The sequence below is a fragment of the Acanthochromis polyacanthus genome, chromosome 11, assembly GCF_021347895.1.
Source record: "Acanthochromis polyacanthus isolate Apoly-LR-REF ecotype Palm Island chromosome 11, KAUST_Apoly_ChrSc, whole genome shotgun sequence".
Classification (NCBI taxonomy): Eukaryota; Metazoa; Chordata; class Actinopteri; family Pomacentridae; genus Acanthochromis; species Acanthochromis polyacanthus.
Genome location: NC_067123.1, coordinates 36,502,121 through 36,528,583, shown reverse-complemented (window position 1 = coordinate 36,528,583; position 26,463 = coordinate 36,502,121). Strand labels below are relative to the sequence as shown.

The 26,463-nt window shown below is 38.5% G+C and overlaps 1 protein-coding gene across 6 annotated transcripts in view; it reads right to left on the bottom strand.

Annotated features, from left to right (window-relative positions):
• Positions 1-5,527: 5,527 nt before the first annotated feature.
• Positions 5,528-26,463, bottom strand: part of LOC110960107 (myocyte-specific enhancer factor 2D homolog) — a 40,143-nt gene continuing 19,207 nt past the window's right edge. Inside the window, exons 6-13 of one of the 6 annotated variants that reach the window (XM_022207192.2) lie at positions 24,778-24,834; positions 23,340-23,521; positions 21,291-21,320; positions 18,161-18,290; positions 17,026-17,227; positions 13,846-13,914; positions 11,992-12,042; positions 5,528-11,483 (exon numbers count right to left, since the gene is read on the bottom strand). In XM_022207192.2, the coding sequence (XP_022062884.2) occupies positions 11,018-11,483; positions 11,992-12,042; positions 13,846-13,914; positions 17,026-17,227; positions 18,161-18,290; positions 21,291-21,320; positions 23,340-23,521; positions 24,778-24,834 (1,187 nt within the window). In that variant the 3' untranslated portion in view covers positions 5,528-11,017. The remainder of the gene's footprint in view (positions 11,484-11,991; positions 12,043-13,845; positions 13,915-17,025; positions 17,228-18,160; positions 18,291-21,290; positions 21,321-23,339; positions 23,522-24,777; positions 24,835-26,463) is intronic. The other 5 variants (XM_022207194.2, XM_051955695.1, XM_022207193.2 and 2 more) reach the window with 5 other exon arrangements.

Here is a 26,463-nt window from a genome sequence, read left to right as displayed (position 1 = left end):
CATAGTTTAGTGTGTCATCCAAAATGTGACAAAAACGTCATAGTTTAGTATCTCGTCCAAAATGTGGACAAAAATGTCATAGTTTAGTATGTCGTCCAAAATGTCACAAAAATGTCATAGTTTAGTATGTCGTCCAAAATGTCACAAAAACGTCATAGTTTAGTATGTCGTCCAAAATGTCACAAAAATGTCATAGTTTAGTATGTCGTCCAAAATGTGACAAAAACGTCATAGTTTAGTGTGTCGTCCAAAATGTGGACAAAAACGTCAGATTTTAGTATGTCGTCCAAAATGTCACAAAAATGTCATAGTTTAGTATGTCGTCCAAAATGTCACAAAAATGTCATAGTTTAGTACGTCGTCCAAAATGTGACAAAAACGTCATAGTTTAGTATGTCGTCCAAAATGTGACAAAAACATCATAGTTTAGTGTGTCGTCCAAAATGTCACAAAAACGTCATAGTTTAGTATGTCGTCCAAAATATGACAAAAATGTCATAGTTTAGTGTGTCATCCAAAATGTGACAAAAACGTCATAGTTTAGTATCTCGTCCAAAATGTGGACAAAAATGTCATAGTTTAGTATGTCGTCCAAAATGTGGACAAAAATGTCATAGTTTAGTATGTCGTCCAAAATGTCACAAAAACGTCATAGTTTAGTATGTCGTCCAAAATTTGGAAAAAAATGTCATAGTTTAGTATGCCGTCCAAAATGTGGACAAAAACGTCATACGTCGTCCAAAATGTCACAAAAACGTCATAGTTTAGTATGTCGTCCAAAATGTGACAAAAACGTCATAGTTTAGTGTGTCGTCCAAAATGTGACAAAAACGTCATAGTTTAGTGTGTCGTCCAAAATGTGACAAAAACGTCATAGTTTAGTATGTCGTCCAAAATGTGACAAAAACGTCATAGTTTAGTATCTCGTCCAAAATGTGACAAAAACGTCATAGTTTAGTGTGTCATCCAAAATGTGACAAAAACGTCATAGTTTAGTATGTCGTCCAAAATGTGACAAAAATGTCATAGTTTAGTGTGTCATCCAAAATGTGACAAAAACGTCATAGTTTAGTATCTCGTCCAAAATGTGGACAAAAATGTCATAGTTTAGTATGTTGTCCAAAATTTGGAAAAAAATGTCATAGTTTAGTATGTCGTCCAAAATGTGACAAAAACGTCATAGTTTAGTATGTCGTCCAAAATGTCACAAAAATGTCATAGTTTAGTATGTCGTCCAAAATGTGACAAAAACGTCATAGTTTAGTATGTCGTCCAAAATGTGACAAAAACGTCATAGTTTAGTGTGTCGTCCAAAATGTGGACAAAAACGTCAGATTTTAGTATGTCGTCCAAAATGTCACAAAAACGTCATAGTTTAGTATGTCGTCCAAAATGTCACAAAAATGTCATAGTTTAGTATGTCGTCCAAAATGTGACAAAAACGTCATAGTTTAGTATGTCGTCCAAAATGTGACAAAAACGTCATAGTTTAGTGTGTCGTCCAAAATGTGACAAAAACGTCATAGTTTAGTGTGTCGTCCAAAATGTGGACAAAAACGTCAGATTTTAGTATGTCGTCCAAAATGTGGACAAAAACTTCATAGTTTACTATGTCGTCCAAAATGTGGACAAAAACGTCATAGTTTAGTGTGTCGTCCAAAATGTCACAAAAACGTCATAGTTTAGTATGTCGTCCAAAATGTGGACAAAAACGTCATGGTTTAGTATGTCGTCCAAAATGTGGACAAAAACGTCATAGTTTAGTGTGTCGTCCAAAATGTCACAAAAACGTCATAGTTTAGTGTGTCGTCCAAAATGTGACAAAAACGTCATAGTTTAGTGTGTCGTCCAAAATGTGACAAAAACATCATAGTTTAGTATGTCGTCCAAAATGTGACAAAAACGTCATAGTTTAGTATGTCGTCCAAAATGTGACAAAAACGTCATAGTTTAGTATGTCATCCAAAATGTCACAAAAATGTCATAGTTTAGTATGTCGTCCAAAATTTGGAAAAAAATGTCATAGTTTAGTATGTCGTCCAAAATGTGGACAAAAACGTCATAGTTTAGTATGTCGTCCAAAATGTCACAAAAATGTCATAGTTTAGTATGTCGTCCAAAATGTCACAAAAACGTCATAGTTTAGTGTGTCGTCCAAAATGTGGACAAAAACGTCAGATTTTAGTATGTCGTCCAAAATGTCACAAAAATGTCATAGTTTAGTATGTCGTCCAAAATGTCACAAAAATGTCATAGTTTAGTATGTCGTCCAAAATGTCACAAAAATGTCATAGTTTAGTACGTCGTCCAAAATGTGGACAAAAATGTCATAGTTTAGTATGTCGTCCAAAATGTCACAAAAACGTCATAGTTTAGTATGTCGTCCAAAATTTGGAAAAAAATGTCAGATTTTAGTATGTCGTCCAAAATGTGGACAAAAACTTCATAGTTTACTATGTCGTCCAAAATGTGGACAAAAACGTCATAGTTTAGTGTGTCGTCCAAAATGTCACAAAAACGTCATAGTTTAGTATGTCGTCCAAAATGTGGACAAAAACGTCATGGTTTAGTATGTCGTCCAAAATGTGGACAAAAACGTCATAGTTTAGTGTGTCGTCCAAAATGTCACAAAAACGTCATAGTTTAGTGTGTCGTCCAAAATGTGACAAAAACGTCATAGTTTAGTGTGTCGTCCAAAATGTGACAAAAACATCATAGTTTAGTATGTCGTCCAAAATGTGACAAAAACGTCATAGTTTAGTATGTCGTCCAAAATGTGACAAAAACGTCATAGTTTAGTATGTCATCCAAAATGTCACAAAAATGTCATAGTTTAGTATGTCGTCCAAAATTTGGAAAAAAATGTCATAGTTTAGTATGTCGTCCAAAATGTGGACAAAAACGTCATAGTTTAGTATGTCGTCCAAAATGTCACAAAAATGTCATAGTTTAGTATGTCGTCCAAAATGTCACAAAAACGTCATAGTTTAGTGTGTCGTCCAAAATGTGGACAAAAACGTCAGATTTTAGTATGTCGTCCAAAATGTCACAAAAATGTCATAGTTTAGTATGTCGTCCAAAATGTCACAAAAATGTCATAGTTTAGTATGTCGTCCAAAATGTGACAAAAAGTAGTCAAGGCGGAAAGTAGGAGGGGAGGTGGGTGACGGCCTCCCCCCTCTACCCCCCACCGCCCACCTTCCCCCGCGCGACGAGTTTTTCAAAAATCCTTGTCTCGACGGGTTTCTCGAGTTTCCACCAGGTCTGAGGCAGAACAAGTCATCATAAAAACATGTTGAGAGGTTGGAGTGACTTTTAACAGCGATTAGAAGGAAGACGACTAGAAGAGCAGCTCTTTAACCAGCATCCCTAAAATCCATGGAGTCGCTCCAGAGAAATGAAGAGATGTTCAACATGATATCTTTACTTTGAGATTTTGAGCACCACAAACCTTTAGTGTCACACTTTATTATCATTTATTAGGACTTTAATGGAATCCACCAGCAGATTTAGTTTTTGTTTAGAAACTTTATTCTTGTCGTTGTGGGACTGCAGGATTTAAAACTGTTCCTTCTATTTGACCTCATGTTTATTAGTTTTAGTGGAGAAAGTTATTTTAATTGTCGATTAGTCTCTTAAAAACCAAATAATAAATTGTATTAGTCAAGAGGTTTAAATTTTTTACTTTGTCCTATTTTAAATATGACAAAAACATATCAAAAAATAAAGCATCTTGAGACAATTTGACCAGTAATTGGCGTTAAATAAATAAAATAGAATTTAAATTGTACGTATCTTGTAATGTTGGAGGAATTCAGCCATATATGTTGAAAAACACATTTCTTTGTCTATTAATGTGTTGATTGTTTTCTGTAGTAATTATTTTCTTGTTTTGGTTTATAAAATGTCAAACTCAAATATATTCAGTTTACTGTCATAAAAGCCAAAAAGATTTACATTCATGATGCAGGAATCAGGCAGTTTTTCATTTTTTATCTCAGTTTAGTCAGAAAGATAGTTGATAATGTGTGAATTGTTGCAGCTTGTGAGCCGTAGAAGGTTTTAATCTTTGGGGCAGAGTGTCAGAAAACATTTAGAAACCAACATCAACAAAAAAACTCAACAAGGATTTGAATATCATTAAAGGGAAATCCAACTTTTGCATGACAATGTCTAATTAAAGGGCATTTATTTCCAACTTAAATGTGTGATATTCATCCTCTGGAGCTTCTCTTCACATCGTCTTCTACCTGGACTGGTTTGGTCGTTAGCTTAATGCTATGTTAGCTTTAATCAGGCTACGACTGAGCAGCTAGCTCGGTTAGCATCGCGAACAATCATATTTACTGGATGCTAACTTTCTTCTCTGGTCAACACACACAGAAAAAAACTCCACCAACATCTGGAGTGCATGGCAAACATTATATCTGACACTACTGCTGCATATAAAGTGCATTAAAAGCAGCACTAATACGAAAATAAACACTTACCGACCAATCAGAGTCCTTTCAGTGTCTGCTGGTACAATCAGCCAAAGGTAGAAAACTGGTTAAAACAAGCCAACAGGCAGAAAAACTGTCTGTGGAAAAGGTTCTGCTGCTCCACCGATAAATAAACCAACAGTTATTATATCAGAATTAATCCAAAGGAGGAGAGCAGAGTCTCGGCTGTCTCCTCCCATAGACTGTATATCTTTATATAAAGTCTATGCCTCCTCCATAGGACCTGTCAATCATTCCAGACGAGACTGTAAATCAAATAGCCCCTCCCCCTGGCTTCGCAAAACGTTAACGCTTTATCAAAAATTCAATGTTGATTTATTTTAAGATCGGCCACCTGATCTCTCATTATGACCATGAAAACTAACGAAAAAAATGATATACGTTCTATGAACCCTACTCTGTTTGGCTCCAAACTTGCTGATGACCACTTCCGGTCTCAGAAAATGAAAAAACGGACCTTTTCTGTCTCTTACTGATTTTATTTTTGTTATTCTAAACATAAAATTAAGATGAGAATTAGTAGACAGTGGTATCACAATAAAAGCCTATAGCTGGAAACTAACTTATGTTTAGTTTGAACAGTTTTTATCGTGACTTTTATTCTTAATATTTGAAGTAAGTGTGATAGTCGTTGGCTAAAGGCTGAGCTAATAAATAAACAACAAAACAAGGTGTTCTAATAGTATTTTGAAGTAGAATTATAATTTTCAGTGCTATAATTAATTACTCTTTAATCTGAGTTGTTGAAACTTGGTTTCTGCTTCCCTCCTTGAAGGTCACGAGAGATCAGCTAAATTTAGACGTCTAGTTATCACCAAATGTGTGAAACGAAGCTTCATCGCACATGTTTGTAGCTGTGACAATGAGCCGGGGATGAAGAGAGAGGAAACAGAAAAGGAAAATGACATTTTCAGTGAACTTAAAAGGATTTCTGGGTGTTTTACTTCTCTTTCTGAGCCGTCGCATGTTCCCGATGCATCCTTTTAAAGTCACAACTTTAAAAATAAGCCACAGATTCACGATAATTTCACTCAATTTGTCTATTTAATATATAAAATACGGTAAAACATACGCAAAAAGGATAAGGTTTCAAGGGACTTGGATACTTTGGTACAACAAACACTTTTTTGTAAAAGCGGTATAGAATTTCAATAACATATCAGTGCATACTTTGTATATGAAAATATACACAAACTGTATATCATTCTCAAAAAAACAACAAAAAGAAATATTTTCTTTACAACAAAAACCCAAAGCAGACCAGCTCAACACAATATATTAGCTATAAATTTCATCTTTAGTATTTCATATGCTACATTATTCTGAGTCACTTTAGAACTCATTTGTGATGCATGTCCTTATCATGACTGTACGTAACATATGTTTGTTGTTACCTGTGTCCCATGCATTTACACGTTTCAAATTTCATGAATTGCTAATTTCAGTTGTTTCCCGTTTTTTTTTTGTTATAAATATATTCTATATCTTAATTAAAATTGCAGCATTTAACTGGTATTTCCTTCATTGCATTTGCTAATACCACAATAACTGATCGTGCAATTTTCAGCAAAGTTGTTTCAAAAAAAGGAACCCAGTACTATATGTTTATGATAAGGAAGATAAAATAAGAAAGAGAAAATAAAAACAGTCGGCTATCCTACACAAAAATATCAATAAAATAAAAGCTCCATAATAATATCATTATAATAATAGACAATGGAACTGTCACCAGCACAAATTAATCCAAAAATAGTGAGATTCTAAAAAACATTTTACACAACAAGTAACAGGGGTGCAGGTTTTCATTTCTCATATAGATTGTCTTGTGACTACACTGCTAGATTGGACAGAGAACCTTTATTTTTTTGTACATGAACAAAGCCAATCGGTGTGGTGTCACATTTCAGTCAACCATCAGCACCCACCGACACAAAGCGGAAACACAGGTCGGTACAAAATGGAAATGAATGCGTGGAAGGAGAGCAGATCATCGGCTGAATTTTTAAAGGAATAGTTTGATGTTTTGGCGATTTACTGAACAGTAAATATGAAGCCGTAGCTAGGGGGAAAGAGTGACCTCACCTCGGTCCAAAGCTAACAAAATCTGACTTGTAGCACCACTAAAGCTCACTGATTAACAAACTGCATCATGTTGGTAAAAATTTAAGTGCAAAATTTCAATTTGTGGTATTCTGGACGGTGACTTTCATCAGGTTTAACGTCGATAGAATGGGTGGAGTTTGAGAGACTTTCTTTGCATGATCACAACAGTCATTATCAACTTTCTTCAATAACAGTTTTTCTTCACGTGGCTCTGTGCGTACTCCTACAGAAAGGGGCATCGTGTTAATCTTATTCCCTACAAAATACACCGATTGTTTGGTGGTTCCTTCACGCTACAGCCGACTGTTTCCTCAGAGGGAATCCAAGGGTTTTCTGCTCTCCAATTAAAATTCAAAAGCTCTTCCCTTTACTATATTAAATGCTATGAGAGGACATATGATGTGAACTGCCGCTATATAAATAAAACTGAATACTTTAGTCAAGAGGAACAGGCTGTTATAATAAAGAGCTATGACTAATATATTTAAGATTATTATGGTAAAAAGCGACTTTACTGCAGATAAGGAAGAAAACTTATGTATTGAATATTATTTGCTTTGCCACTTTAGAGCTCTTAAACTTAATAATTTTATATTAGTGCTGTCAAACCAATACAATTTTTAATCAGATTAATCACAGGGCTGCTGTGGATTATTTAATCATGGTTAAAAAAAATCATTTTTAATCTATATTAATCATTTTGCATGAAACATTCAAGAAAGAAGGGTGTGTATATATGTAGATATTCCTCATCAAAGATTTAATATAATCAGTAGGAAATTATAAAAAAAAGTAAGATATATTTTGAAATCACATCCAAATAAGTCTGCATTTGTACTACCCACACATCAGATATTTAATTGGAACACAGCTGTTGTGTGTATTTTTGTTAAAATAAACATCTAGATGTGGGGGAAAAAATCTAAAAGTTAATTTCTCCTTAAGAAAGAAAGAAAGAAAGATATTCCCCTCTTTCTTGAGTCTGTTCGCACGACGGTAAGTCTACTTGGACAAACTGTCCAAACGCATTGCCAGAGAAGTTTGAGATTTTGAGTCATTCAGATGGGGTGACTGCGTTAAAATTTTTCTAAACCATTTTAATCGTGATGACGGATTAATCGGCATTAATGTGTTAATTTTGACAGCTCCAGTTTAAATGCAACACTCAAGAAGCACAAACAGGTCTGACAATGCTTGTAATGAATTATGAATCACTTCTTTGTTTAGTAAATTTAAAGTGAAATTAATCCTACTGACTGAACATTCTTTGTGACAGATCAGACCAGCATTTTCACCATCTGTACACATGTCGGCTCCTACTGCAGCAGGAAGTTTTTCTACTTTAACTGCACACATTTGTTCAGTGGTTTTGCTAGAAACTATTAATACATGCTTTTAAATTGCTCAATCGATTGTGTAAGTGCTACTATGATGACTTGCAAACAGTTCAACACCTACACTACTCTTTTGCTGCTCAGTGGAGATTTTATCACTTTGAGAAACTGCAAGCATTTTTTGCAGATTAAAAAAAAATAGTAAAAATGACGAATTTGAAAACATAACAGTAAAACTATTGCAAAAAAAAGTGTATTGCCAATAACGCCAAATACAACAGACATAAATGTCCACGTTATTTGCCCTTCAGCAAAATTTAGACTGGAAATTCTACCGTTTCATTTAGCAGACGCTTTTATCCACGTCAGAGTAGATAGAACACAAGCAAGGATCTAGTGAGGAGAAAACAACCTGGATAAGTTCTGTAAAACAAGTTAAAGTGAAAATTGGACCTTGGTGCCTACAGGCAATGCAGGGGGTACTAGGAATATCTATTTTTAATTTTTTGAAATCTGTCAAGTGCAAATATGTTCAGTGAAATACAGGCAGTAGTGGCTAGAAATGCTAATTAATAGGAGCTTCTTCTTAATTAAAGTCTGATATTGCCTTACTTGAGCCCTAGAGGTGAGCTTCAGGTGTCAGTAGGTAGATTTTGTCACCTTTGGGCAGAGCTGAACTCCCCATTTTACTGTTTCCTGTGAAGTTAACCGGATGTTGTGTGCAGCTTCATATTTACCACACAAAAATAAGAGCGTTTAAGTCTTCTCATCCAACTCTTCCTCTAAGGGGCATATTTCTTCCAACATGAGCTTATTGAATCAAAACTGTTACCGCGGCTGACAGAGAGGATAAAACTACAAGTGAAAAGCGACACGATCCAATGAGGGACGGAAAGATGACTTGATGGTGGAGAACATCTCCAATGCTGCCATTAGACGTGTCAGCCTTTGTGAAAATGTCGCACAGCTCAGTGTTTGTTTCCCCCGTCGCTGTCAAACGCCGGGTTCGTGGGCTGCTTCTAATTGCATCAAACAGCATCAGTTCATTAAGCAGCTGTCTCACCTACACCGACTTAAAACCGGAGGATTGTTTAAGTAGATAATCAGCAGCAGCTGTCACACCAGTCTGCACTTTGAGCATCGTCGCAAGGAGAAAAAAAAAAAGAAAAAGGTCAAGCAATCAAGAGAAACTTATCTATTTGTAGACTATAAACAACCTGGATACGCACACACTCAGACTTGAAATGGTTCAGACAGGATACAGTTGAACAACAAACTAAGTCGCCGATTTTTACAAAAAAAAAAAAAAAAAAGGCATAATCCTCGTTAACGTGGAAAAGATCTGACACGATTCTGTCAATCAAAAGTGTGTTTCACGTCTATAACTTCGCTATAAGTGAGTGGCAGTGTCCTAATAATGAGCTCATGTCACGACGTACAGCTTTACTTTGATCGTGGGTTGTAAAAAAAAAAAGTGTGGCAAGAGAATATGATGACACCACAACCAAGCAGGCCTCTGTGAGTGAGACAGAAAGTGCACACACCATCAACACTAGAATAAAATAGGTTTACTGAAACGAGTCCGATCCACCAGCACTGCCCAGTGTGGCGTTAACCCCTGCACCGTAGCTCGAAACATATCAAATTCACACTCATATATGCAAACAGATCCACTGAGAATCAACACATTGCTTGTTTTTAGGGATACCTAGCAAAGTCTATGCAAATATATTCATATGTACATACACGTCGTTGAAGCTGAAAAGCCATTTTACTTTGTCGCCAACTGAAGCGGTAGAAATATAGAAAATGTCTTTTCCTTTCACTTTTTGAAACACGGCAAAGAGCTAAGGAGAGCTATAGAGAGCTAAAGAGGACATCAAAGCTTTTGTATAAGGAGTGATTTTTATACAAAGTCAGAATTCCTACTTCTGGACGACTAACAGACCTTCAAAACAGATTTTTTTTTTCTCAAAATACCAACAGATAAAGAACACTTGGACTGAAAGAACCAAATACGTCCCTACGTGAAAAAAAAAAAAGAAGCCACCAGAGGCTCAAAAAACTCTTTACTATGCATTTTTAACTGGATGGCATCTACTCCTGGTAATAAGCTGAGTGACTGGCTGGATTTCTGGTGCAGCGACTTTTCCATCCGAGTTTCCAGAGGAGATGAGGTGAGAGGACGGGAGGAGCACCCAGTCTGTGAAAGCGACGGCCGGTACGAAGCCTGAAAAGAAGCGTCGACAGTTACTAGTTCTCAGTGTTTCCTTGACAGTGCGAGTGATAAATATGTCCCTGCATCGCGTGCGAGAGGCATTTGGCATTTTTAATTCTGAAGAAGTTGATATTGGCACTCTGGCAAAAGGTGCTCGACTCTACGGCTTGCAGAGTGCCGCCTGAGGGGCTCGGGCCTGCCTGGTCGCACGAGGTCAAAACCAGACGCAGAACTGTCCTCACCCAGAAAGACCCTTAAGTTAGTGCCAGGTAGAAGCTCAGTCCTCTTCCAGATGAAGTTATTTTCCAACTGTGCAGTTTTGGAAGTAGAAGAACGGACAATTTAAATAGATTCTGACGAGCAGAAAGTGGCGGCACGAGTCCCATAATGTCGACACGCCACCGGTCACATACGTAAGAGCTGGATGTAAATACATGAAGGTGATGCAGAGACCACGGGGGAGAAATGTTTGTGGTTTGAAAACAAACAAAAAAAAAAAGGTTGAACACCTCATTTTTAACCAGAAGAGAATCACTATAAGGAAGTCCATTCGAGTAAGAAGGCTTTAAAAATCTACCGTCCTTCAGCAGCCCTCACTCAAAGCGACATCCCAAAGGAGTTTTATGAATCTTTTTGTGTTTTTTTTTTTTTTTTTTTTGGCAAAGCCTTGTAAGTTCAGGCGACGCAGCTGAGTAGTATGATTCTGGACAGAGGCAGATGGGTGATGATAGTGTCACATGGCAGTGGGGTCGGGGCAGTGGGGGACTAGGAATGAGTGTGGGGGTGTGTGTGTTGTTGTGGGTGTTTACGAGTCACCGAAACTTCTTCACTGTGGGGGCAGAGAGGTGCTGTCGGTGCCTCTATGTGACCCAGGCGTCCAATCTCATGCGCTTGATGTTTCCTCCTTCCTGCTCTGGCTCATTCGATGCCCTGAGGAGCTCAGCTGAGGGACTGAAGTCAGGCGGGACGGACCGGCTTGCTGGACCTGTAGCGCCGGCTGTGCTGCCGCTTCCTCCGCCGCCTCCTCCTCCTCCGCCACCGCTGGCTGCATCATCACGATCGCTGCCTTCGAAGGAGCTGGCGTTGCTGCTCACGCTGTCGGCGGGCGAGCGGCCGGTCGGGGGCTCCAGACACAGCAGGGAGCCGGGGTACTGGGGCGGGGCGGTCAGGATGGCTCCACCCGAGGTCGAGGACGGCGTGGTCGAAGACGGAGGAGGGCAAGGGGTGCTGCGGTCCCGGCCGGGCGAGATGGGCTCCGACTTGATGCTCACGCTGGAGTTGGTGTTGACGGTCAGCATGGCGCCTTGAGGTATGTGGGTCACCGGCCTGAGAACAGGGGTCACAGAGACGGGGAGAAAACGGAAGGAAGGTAAGGGATAGAACAAAGAGGAAAAGCATAAAAAAAACAAAAATCCAAACGATTAGCCACTCGACACAATGAAACACTGGAAGGCCACTCGCGTCAAGACAAAAACCCACATTACGAAGCACAGCACTGACAGGGAAAAGCGACACTCGATTATTCCATAAGACAATCAACTCTGAGCCTTTTAAAAGCAGAAGTGACAGCCCAACTGCTCCCAAAAGATCAACAGAAGAACAGCCGAGGAAGCGTGAAATGGTCGGTGTGACAGGGTGGTTTTTGCAGTGAGTCAGCCGTGATGTGGAGAAACTACAGATGACAAACAGAAAGAATAATCTCGGGTTAGAGAACATGGCGGAAACCGGAACTACGTCTCTTTCCTGTTTGACTGCAGACGGCACCAGACATGCTTAAGAGGGAGGCAGCCAAAAGCGCACAGACACACAGGAAAAAGGAAGTGTGATACAGTACCGGCCCAACCACTCATCTCTACCCAAGAGCAGGTTGGACGGAGAGCCAACACTGTGGGAAGAAAACAAAATGTTGGAGCCCAAACCAAAGGGAACAGGTGGATTAGAAGGCATGTGTGGAGAGAGGTGTGAAACATTATTGCGGGAATGTTTTTCTTTTCTTCTTTTTTAAAATAACAACAGCAATAATGTTAATAATGTCTAAGCATCAGAAACACAATTTTTTTTTCTTTCCAGCACGCATTCACATCCAGACAATCTCTCTTGTTTTCTGATCTACAAACAAACAAACAGTGAGCGCAGCTTTAACACAGGAAGAAATGTGTTAATCAGGACAGTGAAGCTCTTTTCCCTGACTGCACAGTGTAAACGGTGGCTGCTAAGAACAGAAATGCACACCAGATTAAACATCTTGGTCGAGATTTTTGTTTTCGCCTCGGTGAAATATAAAACCAGGAGTTAAAAAAAATAATAATAATGCAAATCATGTGGTTGTGTTCCAAAATTTTGCATCTTTCTCTGGATTTTCAACATTTATTCCTTTGCTTTTTATATTAGTTTTGACATTTGCAGCATTTTAGGATTCTGAGCTTTTACTCTTTCATGTGTTTGGCCCTTAGAGGCCACCGTATTTGTGTACACTATGGGGCTACAACATAAATAAGAACAGAACAAGAAGAAAAACTGCAATTTGATAACATTAACAAAGACATATAGCATTAAATTCTTGAAACTCTACATATGGTAACCGTAATAATTTGACTACAGAAAAAAAAGCAGAAAAAATTTAATGATGTTGCAGTGACTCATGGTTATACAACAAAATTAAACTTCTTGGGGCTTAAATAAAAGTGAGTAAACTGTAGTGATTGGTTTGTTCATTTAAGAGGTCATCTCGTAGCAGGCACGGTTTTATATATTTGTTTGGTTAGACAATCATTAAATGCTACAGATTTGGTCAACTGCAATGTGACTGCTTGTATTACATTACATGCATCTAAAGCTACATTAAAACTTCATTGACCACATCTACCATCCTGAAGTTACACAAAAACAAAATGTAATTTGTAAAAATAAATAAATAAAAAAATCTCATAAAGTAACACATCTACCAAAATCCAGCCTGCAAATACGCATTAAATGGAGCTTAAAAGGCTTAACCTTGTAAAATCCACTGTTGCAAAAATACAACATCAGTTTTATTTATTTTTTACTTTCTACTCGTTTATTTTTAGATTTTTTTGCTTCATTTTATTTTTTCCCCTCATTTTTTCTATATTTGTATACATATAAATATATGTATAATTTAAGTTAAAAAAAAATTTAAAAAATTCTACAATCCTTAAGTTACATAAAAACAAACTGCAATTTGAAAAAGAAATAAATCTCATAAACACATCTACCAACATCCAGCCTGAAAATACGTATTAAATGGAGATCAAAAAGATTTAGCTATCTATCTACCTACCTATATATAAAATTTTAATTCCTGCAATTTATTTTGCTTAAATTTTTTTTTTGGGGGGGGGGGTTTACAGGGTTAAGCCAAGTCAATGTTCATTAAGATTTTACTCATTTTATTTTATTTTATCCAGACATTTTTCGATTTCATTCTGTGTAGCTGGAGCAATCTTATCTAACTACCGACTGGCTACATTTTCCCAGTCTTGGTTTGCAAAATCAATAATTGCTTCAGAGAGTTTATTTTTAGGCCAAACATCTGTTAGGAATTAAAACACACATACTGCATGTAGTCTTGGTTGAGACAGAACCCTTTCAAACACAACGTGGACTACAACCTCCCTCCTACAGACAAGGTCATGACATTTCACACACACTAGTAGTGGCTGTTCACCTCAGATTGGCAGCCAGACTGGACACCTGGCTAGACAGCTCGCTGCTCTGTTTGTCCACGCCCCACATGCTGTGGACGAGAGGAGAGAACACACTTCAAGGATCTGGTGTTCATGCTACCAAACCCCAACCCCAACCCCAACCCCTGCAGCGCTCAGCTCACGCACACAGACACAGCACTGTTACTTTATTTTTCTTAAATAAGTCCGCTAATCTAATACAGATACTTCTCTGTGTTCTCCTTTATTAAATCTTGATATAGAGGAAGAAAAAAAAAAAAAGAACAGCTGCTTCAGTTTAATGAGAACCCCCTCAAATCATGTTGCATTTGCTTGACACATTTCACTTCAAAGCCACACACTGGGCCCACATTAAATTATATTAGAATCAATTTACATTTTTTTTTTGCACTTCACTGGCAGAAGATTTTAAGTCTTTAAGTTTTAATTCAAACTGAATATCAAAGAGGCTTCTTCAGGACTTATTGCAAAAAAAACAAAACAAAAAATAAAAGAGGTCCAGCTGCATTTTCCCTGAAGCTCCTACAAATACTACAAGACATAAAACCACACAGACTGAATTTAACTAAGAGAACTTCAAGCAAATCTTTTATATATATAATATGTGCACGCATTTTTTTATTCTCACTGTAATAATTTATTCTGTTTACACTGACCATTGGATTCCTTCCTAAGTCAGAAATGCTGTAAGTGATGGACGATAAAATCCATTGTTTCTAGTTTAAAATGTCCTCTTTCTTTGTCCATCTTCAGCTGCAGTGCAAGGATAGTAAGAAAAACAGAAAATTTGGTGCTCAAAGTTGAGTGGAAAAGCCTTTAGCGCTTTGGTAAAAGATTAAAGCTTGAAACGATAAATAAACCTGAATAGATACCATATTCAACTATGTTTCACTGTCTGCAAACTTAAAAGGTTCACTATCTTGTATGGAAACTGTGTCTGGAAGTGTCTGACGTGGTTAATCTAAGAAATGGAACATACAAATAACCATCTTCCAATAAAAACAATTGGTGTAATTTGCTGTGTGGCTGTAAACTTCCTCTTAATAATGTTTTGAGGGCAATAGTTGGTGTTTTTCCATATTTGTTTGGTAGCATAGCTGAGGGTAAGTGGCAACAATGGGGATGAACAAAGCTGCTTATTCAGGGTTTTACTGCTGTTCAGACCACCACTGTAAGGAGCATGACTTCCACTACAGGGACCACGGGGGCTGGAAAAGTAGCGCCTTTTAACCCAACCGAGCCACCTGATGATCAGAAGGATTTCCATAAAAGCTGAGTGTACGAAGGCTGTCGTCAACCAAAGCAAACGCTGGTTCGACTGAAACTGTAGTTACTCTTCAACCCATTGGTGGGTTGGGGTCTAGATAAACTAAACGGGCCACAAAGCACTACCTGCTACCCTTATTAGCCTAAATAAATCAGAAACGATCATAAAAATGTAATATTTGCAGCATAAGAAATCATCGTAACCTAGTTATTTTATACTTGTGAAATAGAACTCGTGATCTCAGAATAAAAGCCATTGAGGAATACTGCAGAGACAACTTAGATGACATACAGTGTTGGTTGTTGAGCTGTGATATTTACTCTAAGGAAAGTTTTGGAATTTTTTGGCTATATATTTTGGCAAAACCAAACTGACAATTTCAATTAGCTTCAATCCAGGTGAATAAATGAGACCAGATTTAGTCTCCTTTAGTGTGGCTGAAGTTGTGAAAATACATTTATTGGATTAGTCCTGGAAATCTCCTGATGTAACGCTTTTCTCCTCATGAAAGTAACACCAGCGATTACAAAAACAACAAGAATTTGGTCAAATGAGAGCATATTGGTCGACATACAGGGGGTCCTCGACATACGTAAGAGTATCATTCCTACGGGTACATGTGCATCGAGTTTTGCCGTATGTCGGAACTCTAGAAAAAACGTACACAAAGCCGTTACATGTATCACGATATCGATCAGTTCTTCATAAAAGTCACGAATACCAACAACTTTCATGCATGTACGAGTCTTTTTAGAAATAAATAACAGAATACGTTGCACTGTTTTTACAACTTGTTCTAATAATGCCGATGTTCCAAACATTTCATTAAATCTAACTTCACTTCCATGGTGTGTTGCCTTCGAGGCAGAATTATCGATGTACTTTTATTTTTGAAAAGGCCTTTATTTTGAAGTTGAACATTGACAGTTGCCACTTCCTGTCTGCTATTTGGATGTTTAGCTTTACACATGTACGTGCTTTTCTGGATGCACCACAGAGGCAATGTCATAAGAAATTAACTTCATTTTTGGACTTACTGGTTTAGTTAAAATGACTTATTTACATGCATTTATGTTGTTTTATTCTGGTTTTGTTGCAGTTTTCACTCTGTAATGTGTATCAAGAGCCACAGTAAACAAGTTAATTTTGCTACGACTCATGATTCATTTTGCAAGCACGAGTATAACTAGTTGGACAACTGCAGCTTTTACGTTGCAGTGAAGACAGCACACATGGAGATGGCTTTCCTTTTCTTCGAAGCATCAGAAGAAACTGACTTACGCTGGGAGCCATAATGAAGGGCAAAAACTTAGAGAATGTGGCACAATCCAAGGTCTCGTACAACCACTGAATGTAAACAAAGCCGTCTTACAGTGCTCTTCTCACCAACTAGTTCCACATAAGTTCCCGAAGTAACGACGAAACGCCGTAGGTCGAGGGCGTCGTAAACCGAGGACCTCCTGTATATGAGGGAGTTTTAGTTGACAAGAAGCCTTCTGGGTGATAAAAATGTTGTAATTAGTGCAATTCATCTTTTACTACTTATGCTGCATTTTTCTGTGATACAGTAAGCCACCACGAGGTTCATCAACGCCAGAGCAAACTGAATAGTGTTCAGATTGATGTTATGAAGAGGCTGAGATGGTGAGATGCTGGTGAGAAACCAGTTCACTAAAACAAAGGATGTGAACCGCTTGCATATAAGGTCATGGTATGGATATCATGCAAGCCGCCTGAGGTCAGTAGTTCAGCATTAGGAAGGTTATCAGCAGACGGAGAGCTGTTACACGAGGCTGTTTACAGGAAATACCTCCACCATCGTCCCTTGTGCTGGATGTGAGTGCAGGTTTGAAGAAAAACGCAGCGTCGATGGGAGAATAAAGGAAATACTTACACCAAGTTGCTGAGTGATGCAAGATTAAGTTGCTGCTGCTGTTGCTGTGTTTGCTGTTGCTGCTGCTGCTGTTGCTGCTGCTGTTGTGGTTGCTGGGTAACAGCCTGCTGCTGTTGCCATGTGGACACACTGGTGGGCAACAAGCCGCCAGGTGACGCCAGAGCGTGCAAAGCAGTGATGTCTGCACTGGTCAGCTGGTACTCTGAGGGGAGAAATGACACAAAAGTTAGAACAAATATTCAGATTTTTATGTTGATTTACTCCGAAGTGTTTTCAGTGTTGTCAGGTTTAAAATAGTGACTGAACAACGAAGGGAAGAGAATTTATCTACAGACATGGAAAAAGTAATCAGACCACCCTTGTTTTCTTCAATTTCTTGTTCATTTTAATGCCTAGTACCACTAAAGGTATATTACCTGAAGAATACAATGAACACGACAAAAAATGCAGCTGATTCCATCATACTTTATGTCCTATTTGACATGCTTCAGCTTCACTGTTTTCCCAGTATAGATAGAGGCCATTTCATATCATCAGCAGCACTGAACATGTAAAGGTCTAGAGTGGTTTCCTGCTGACATTCAAGCCGTAGCACAACTCACAAGTTGTCAGCTCTCACATAACGCCTAAAACTAAACAATTATGTGAAGACACAAAGGCAGCCATCTTGGTACTGCTGGAAATTGGTTTGAGTGAGAGACAGGTAGCAAAAAAAACTGAAGATCTCCAAGACAGCCGTTCATCACACCAAGAAAAAACAAGCCCAACATGGTTCTACCAAACTGAAGAAGGCTTCTTTCATCAGCTGGAAAACTCTTTCCTGCCTCCAGTGACTGGATTTTCCAACAAGACAATGCCCCTTACCACACGGCAAAGTCAGTTAAAGCCTGGATGGAGAACCAGAACACTGGAACCATGGCTTGGCTGCTCAATCACCAGATCTAAATCCAACTGAAAACCCGTGCCATCATTATATTTGTCCAAACAAATGCACCTTTAGTTGTACCAGACATTAAAATGAACAAGAAATTGAAGAAAACAAGGGTGGCCTAATATTTTTCCATGACGATTTCCGTAAGGATCAGCTCTTGCTACAAGGGTATTTTTGCTTTCTGACTTCTTGTGTTCGGTTCACCTGTATTGTACGCTGTTGGCATGGCGGAGAAGGGCAGCCCCTGTGCCAGGAGGCTCGGTGTGGCGACGGAGACCACCGGTGTGGTGAGGGTTTGCGCCACCTGGGCTCCAGCTGCCAGCCGCTGGGCGTTCTGCCAGAGAGGACCACAACGTGTTATTCACAGCAGAAACGAAGAGCCAACTTTCACATGTGAGCCAAAGCTGAGGCTCATTTCAACATGCTGGGAATGACGATGTGTTCATGGCTGGATTCTTAATGAAGTACCACGTCTAGTAAATCTCAGAGTAAGCAGAGGATTTACTATCAGGACGTTCTTGATGACACGCATCAAAAACAGCTTCCTTGTTTGAGTGAGCCATAAATAGGAGAATTACATTAAAGGCAATTTATTCAACCCTCAGTTATAATTATGCATTATGGTGGGTTTAAGCTGCATTTGATTCAAATAAAGGCTGACCATTTCATGCCAAAAATGTGTGACACTAGAATAAAATCAGAAGACCTTAGTAATTCCACAACACTAGATAAAATTACATACTGGTTGAGAAACAAGAGGAAACCTCAAGCAGACTGTTTGTGCATTTGTGTAAAATTAAATCCATTACTGTCTAATTATATTTATCATGCCACAGTATAGTAGATTAAATTCCCCATGAAGAGTCTCAACACTTTATATGTGATCGCTGTATTTCTATTTCAGCTGCTTTAGGTGAACTTATTTCTTTATGTATCATTTTCAATTTTGAAAAAGCAAAATAAAAGAACTTTCCGTTCACTTTGACAAATCTTCACAATATTGCAAACACTAGGATCATTTTAGGTGAATCGACATTGAAGAGAAATTAAGTCAGCCAATTACAAGATTTGAAATTGAGCATTTTTCTGATTCTTTGACTGATTCCCAATAAAATTAATTAAATTAAAAATGTAATACTTTGGCTCTATCTATAGTAAATAATCTGTGTCCTTGATCAATAAGTAACTGGAACTTATTATATTCTAAATTTTAAGATTTAAATTCTTACTACTAATTCATATATCTATAATTTATATTTAAAACTTTAAAATTATCAGTCCACTCATAACATGAACAACTAAATAATACAATCGAATGCAGGAACTGCTCACTACTTTCACATCTATTTTATCATTTTTGCTTTGGTTTGGAAATTTGGTTTGTAAAATGTTAGAAAATGATGCTCAATGTCTATCAAATGTCCAACTATTTATTTAAATTCTGCTCAAAATACACAAAATTTAAAGATTTATGTCACAAAAGTAAGAAAAAAACGTCAAAATATGTACATTTAAGAAGGCGTTTTTGGTCTTTTCTTTTTTTACATAAACAGAATTGCAGATTAATTTTCTCTTTAACGATCTACTGTACACAAAACGCACGCTTCATTTTATATACTACCTACTATTCCAGTCTAAATAGAACATATTACAAGTGAGCCATCCTTCAAGGAGATTGTAACATGTCCTCAAAGTCATCTGGAATTCTTGTGACGCAGATCTCACTTGACTGAATTTAAAGCGCAGCTCATCTCATGACTCTCCAGTGGATGTCAGTAAAGGCCTTACACTACGCTCCTTGAGGGCACTCGGCCACCGTGAAGCAAACTTTTCATGTGTCAATCATTCACTCTTACAGGAGGCTCACGTGCGAGTGTTTGTACATCAAGTCAACCATTTACATGACAAGATATTCAGCGTTTCTCCGACACAGATGCAACAGAACTCCTGCTAGATCTGTGAAAGTGCCGCCATACTGTGCACCTGTGAAGAAGCAAAACCCTCCAGAGTCTGCTTCAGCTGAAATGCATCAGAGAAAAAAAGCAAACCGAGGTACTTTGTGAGAGAAAAAAACCTAAAAGGTCTGCATATAAAAGGCCAAAGATGCAGTAATTCTGATCTGAATTATTCTCCTGTGCTGTGAGGCTGATCATCCTGAGAGGAAACATTCAGCCAGAGTTATGACTGTAAAGTTGAATTTACAGAGAGAAGGAGAGAGGAGAGGCAGACCGGAGAGAAGCCAGATTCAATTATCTGCCTTTGTGAAGAAGTGAGGAGGAGCGGCGGGGTGAGAGCGATGAAAATTAATCACTATCCTCTGGAAAATGAGAATCGTGCCTGTCAACTTTGAGGGGAATTGTGGAAAAGGGGGAACGACAATCGCTACCCAGCAGCAGAAAGCGGCAAATCTCATCCTCTTTCTCGGAGTGAATTCAGCCTAAATTAAAACGAGATTTTGCAGGATAATGAGCTCTTTTGATCAACGAGTTAGTTTTTAATCTTTTCCGATCTACTAAAAGGGGAATCATATTTTTTCCTGCATTATAAATTGTTTTTGAAAGTATTATTTCTAAGGCTGCAACTAATGATTATTTTTATTGTCAAATAAATATCTTGTCTATAAATTGAGGGAATAATTAGTTTGCTCTAACAGTTGTTCTTACAAACATCAGGGAAAGGCATCAAAATCTCAAATTAAGAACATAAAGCTGAATAACTGTCTTGATGTATTCATTGTGTCAGCATTTTGGCACACAGTCATGTCATATTAAAAGCTGTGGAGGTAACTGTAAAGGTGTGGCTGAGGGAAACACTCGAGTGAAATGCCTTTAATGTAATGCCAGTTAGTTTAAATCATCTCTAATTGACAGTTTTCTCTGGGTGAAGGTGGAGATGAGTTGGTGTGAGTGTCAGTGAACGGGGGAAACATGCTCTGCGGCGCTTCGCACCACGATGCCAAGTGAGAAGACGCCCATGCTTTACGTGGCATCATATGATGAAGTAAATGGGCCTGGTTCAAATCTGACAGGAATCACTCCAGGACAGTTCTGCTAAAGCACTGGGAACTGACTGATGTGGAGGTCTGGATTATCACTGAAAGGTCCATGATAGTCTATAGCCTGTAGAAAATGCTGGAGCCACACATCCATGAGCCCTGAACCACATGCAGTCAGGTGGGAACCACAAACTGAAGACCATCCCAAGAAATGTCAGTGGAGCAAGACCAAAACAACAATGAGAAACTCTACTGTCGAGTACTGCATCCATGCTAATAATGTGCGGACAGTCGACTGGCCATCGACTCATGCGAGTGACTTGACGTGGGGGAAATCACCTCGTTTACCAATTCCAGCTCATCCTCTGTCTGCAAAGGGTGGTAACAGAGAGGGTTACAACTCCAGTTCACAATTGGAACCAAAGGAAAATAGAGTGACAAAAGAAAACAACGATGAAACCACTTACTGTAGTTTGGTAGCTACTTCACAGATGGCTTGTTTTGGAACATTTAAAATTAAAAAAATAATAAATATAGGTCGACTATTCTGTGTGTGGGACCATCACTCCGCCTGCTTACAGTCATCAGGAACCACTGGTAGCTGTTCTGGAGCTTCCTCAGCAGGTAATAGTGTTTACAATGTCAAGAATGAGCATTTAATCTCAATTTAAAAGAGGATAAGAAGTCATCAGATCTGCAACGTAATGGATGTTTTGGCCATTCAGAGGCAGATCAGCGAAGTGTAAACACAGAATGATTATATTATCCACTGCTAGAGCATGGCTACTAATTCTGACTGACTGGAAAGTCTGATATTTTTAAAACTTTTAGTAATTCAACAATTTAACTGATCACTTATGACAGTAATGAACTAGATTTCGAGACAACAGCAGCTGAACCTTGGCAATCGAGAAAAAACATTTGCTATTTTTATAAACACTAAGAATAAATAGCTCCTCGATGTGAAAAAAAAGATAATTTAATTTTGAATTTATACCATATTAAGTATATTATGTAACTGAAATAAATAAAATGAGATAAGATAAAAATGAAATAATAAAAACAAATAATAAAATAGAAAAAAATAAAATAGACAAAAAATAACTGCACATAGAATTTATTTGCAATTATTTTTAATCTTAATTTTATTTTATTCTAGTTTTTCTAATTATTATTTTATCTTATCTCATTTTATTTGCTACTTCAGTTGTGTGAAGAGAACTCGCAAAATAAGAATTTCATCACTCGGGGTAACCACTGTGTGTCTGCTGTGTGTATGACAATAAAGTTCTTGAAACCTGAATCTTAAATGTGCAAATCCACAGTAACGTTAAGAAGAGGAATCGAGAATGTAAATAACGTCAGCTACGACAAAACTAGCAGCCTGAGTTTGCAGAGAAGCAACGGGCAAAGGGGACAAGACCAAAGAGTAAATAGGAAACAGTGTGATGATAACATTAATGCATCACTGCTCTCTGTTTTTGTGACTGACAGCAATTAGTGAACAATTGTCTGAGTTTGTTTTAAAACTTGTCAGGATTTTAAATCTCATGTGTGATCCCTGTGACCCCCCCCCCCATGTTTAGTTAGATGTTACACAGCAGCAACAACAACAGAAGGTTTAGATTAATTAAAAAGTGTTTTTTTGTGTGTTTTCCATGGTGATGATTTTGTGGGTTCATTTAATTTTCACTGTTTTGATTGATTGTAAATATAAAAACATTTGAGATCAGCGTTTAAATACTATAAATTACAATTTAGATTGGAAGCTCAGGAAAACTCCATGTGCTGAGAAAGACAGTGTAATGTGAGTGAAAGCTCCAGAACAGCCGCTAAAAGGATGTTGAGGTTAGAATGAAGGTTAAGTCTCGAGTGAAATAATGTTTTTCTGACGTACAGCTGTTGGTAGTTAGCGTACGCAGTCAAACATGGCTACAAGAAAGGTGGGTGCATGTTTAGTTCAAGAAGTTCTGAGAAATCTCATCAGCGTGTCAGTGGGAGTCGGCTGATTCATCGAGACTTTTTTACGAAGTCTGCCAGAGTAAATAATGAGACGTTAGACTTCGAGTGTTTAGCACAAATCCCTGCCCCGGGTCTTCACTGAAAACACAAAAATAATGGCAAACAGCCCTCTAACAGACTGTTAATCTTCAGCCTAATTCTTGAGTTTCATTCAATAAAACTATATAAATTCCCGGTGTTTTTGTATAATTTTCCATCTCATCACTGGTCAGTGAAGGAAAACGTTCCTGGGATAAAATGAAAATAATCTCCTGAGTGAATCTTGGAGAGTTCAGGTATGTCTTTACCTTCTGGTCGGCTCTTTAGAGGATCAAAACACTAAGTAAATGGACCCCGACATCCCAACTTCAGTTCAGTTAAGCTCACCATCTGCATGAGGCTCTTTCCACCCTGTGAGGTGATGACTCGGAGGTCTGGCTTGCGGCTGTTGACCATCTGGGGGCTCGGAGGTGGAGGTGGAGACTTGGCCGGAACTACTTTCCCCAGACTGTTGCCGTTGGAAACAGTGAGGAGGCCTGGGGAGGCCCTGGCACTGGTGTATCCATTAGCTGCGGGGAGACGGAGGTGCGAATAGACAGAAATCAATGAGAAAATCAAACAGGTGAATGCAGACAGTGGGATACGGTCAGCGTGCGCCCTCTAAGTCGTACTGAGGCTCTTTTTCAAACCGTAATTCAGTTCTGAGGCAATAATTCCAAGACTCCGGCAGAATAAATGTCTTTGTAAAGCAAATATCACATGGAGTAAATGATGCTAGGGCAAATTTATCCCTGCTATTAAAGCCTTACACAGCGCCTTCTTTGTATGTCCTCTAAAAATAAACATGATTTTGGAATGAAAAGATTTTTAATAGACTTATCAGATCAAATAAGAACAATTTCGAGTAGTTCCCAAGGAACAAATCAGGAATGAATGAGGAACCAACCGCTAGTTAACTCTCTGAACCCAGAGGCCGGTCAATCATGCCATTTTTTTAAAATCCCCAAATTTACAGCAATTATCAGAGTCTGAGGCTGCAAAAACAGAAAGAATTGTTGTGTTTTTAACTTTTCAAAGGTCCTTGAGCTATATTCCATCTGAAAAGTTAAACAAAACCAAGCGTAAAACCGCCATATTTCATCAAAATCACTTTATTCTACTATTGGTAACATCTGTGGGCACCGAGCTGTACATGTTGATTCTGGATCAGTTAAAAATAAGCCCACAGCGAATATAAATGTTTCAGAAGCATAAAACTGCCAAGAAACTGCTTGGAGTTCAGAGGGTTAAACATTAGTTACTGCTTTTGTGCATCCAAGAAAACAGAAAGGAGACACTATTGCTCAATTACCGCGTGATAAAATACTCTTTTAGAGAAGTTAAAGTTACTGGGCTGGTTACTGAGCAGAGAATAATTACTGCATCATTACATGTCCATTACTTATCGCTTTTGTGTCCTCATTTTTTCCTTGGTAACTACTCATAACTGTGTGTCGCTTACTGTAAAGTGTTACCCAGTTCCCCTGTGCCAACATCTAAAATAAACAACTGAGAAAAACAAAGTGGCGATTGTTGAACGCTGATCTATAAAGCTGGCTACATGTTACAGAGAAAAATCTGGGAATCCCATTTTCTGTGTTTCTGCTGGTGTTGCTTGCGGTATCCCCTGATCTCTATAAAGTACGATCACAGACGGTGCAGAGGAGGAGAAGAGGAATAAACACTCCACTGCTGATCAGATAACAGAAGAACACTTGGCAGGGAAAAAGAAGAAATAAGCGAAAGGATAAAACTCCGGACTTGTACAAATATTAATACAACTCACGGACTGGACTTGGACATCCTCCATTTGAATTATTCAGATCGCCTCCGAGAAGAGCACCTATTGATAAAAGAATAAATGAACAGAAACGGTGCTGCTTAAGAACTGAAGCGAAAGTAGTTCAGATTTTCAGAAATACATACTAACATGTAAGATTTTTCTCATTGTTTCTCATAAAAGCTCAGAAATTAGGAATTAAAAATGGTAGCAGCACACTGGAGACTTATTTAAATTTCGATGATAATCAAATTAATAAATGTTGTGGTACGAGAACTGCTTTTCATTCCCAAAAAGTAAATGTTTTACCACAAATCTCCTTATTTCCATTAAATATGTGTGAATATGTACATTTTAAAGTTATTCATTCTGGTAAAAGCGGCCAGCTGGCCTGCATTTTTCTGTTTTATTTTATGAGTTTATAATCTTATATTCCTTTTCCTTGTTCTTATGTTTGCCGTTTTTTTCTAATTATGATTCTTTACTGCACCTGTTTGGTAAAACATCAGGACGACACTACTAGTCAAAAGCTTGGACACACCTTCTCATTTATTTTCATGACTATTTTGTAGATTCTCACTGAAGGCATCAAATCTATCAATGAACACGTGGAATTATGTAGTGAACAAAAAAGTGTGAAATAAGTCAAAACATGTTTTAGATTTTAGATTTTTCAAAGCAGCCACTGTACATAACTCCCTGCAGAAGCAGCGTCAACACCCGGATGACGACGCCACTTCCCCTCTAGCCCTCGGACTCAGACACTCGCGTGACACATAGCTAGTTGCTCTACTGTCACGTAAATCCTTCTGTTCACCCAGCAGAGCTGCTACTGCCGCTTTACCTGTTTTTGTTGGACGGTGTGCGTCTGTGATAACGTAAGTCGGCTCCACATCTCTTTCTTCGCGTTACGTCCGCTGTGATAATGACGTTGTTCAGCTACGGGAGTTGCAGATAGTGCCGAATGCTGTTAGCATGTTCTAGCTCATGTTGTATCATGCACTGTTCTGTGCCAAACGGTTGTGCAAAGCTGTTCTCATTACAGCACAAACAACAGCCACCCTTTCATTTGATTACAGCTTTGCTCACTCTTGGTATTCTCTGGATGAGCTTCATGAGGCAGGACCTAAAATGGTTTTCCAACAGTCTTGAAGGAGTTCCAGAGATGCTGAGCACTTGTTGGTCCTTTTTCCTTCACTCTGTGGTCCATCTCATCCCAAACCATCTGGATTGGGTTTAGGTCATGTGACTGTGGAGGCCAGGTCATCTCCACCTCTCTTCTTCTTGGTCAGATAGACCTTCTCCAGCCTGGAGGTGTGGTTGGGGTCATTGTCCTGTTGAAGAATAAATGATGGTCCAACTAAACGCAAACCGGATGGGATGGCATGCCGCTGCAGGATGCTGTGGTAGCCATGCTGGTTCAGTGTGTCTTTAATTTGGAATAAATCTCCAACAGTGTCACCAGCAAAACACCCCCACACCATCACACCTCCTCCTCCATGCTTCACGGTGGGAACCATGCATGCAGAGACCATCCGTTCAGCTTTTCTGCATCGCACAAAGACACGGTAGGTAGAACCAAAGACTTCAAATTCGGACTCATCAGACCAAAGCACAGATGTCCACTGGTCTAATGTCCATTCTCAGTGTTTCTTGGCCCAAACAAATCTCTTCTGCTTCTGCTCCTTGGTA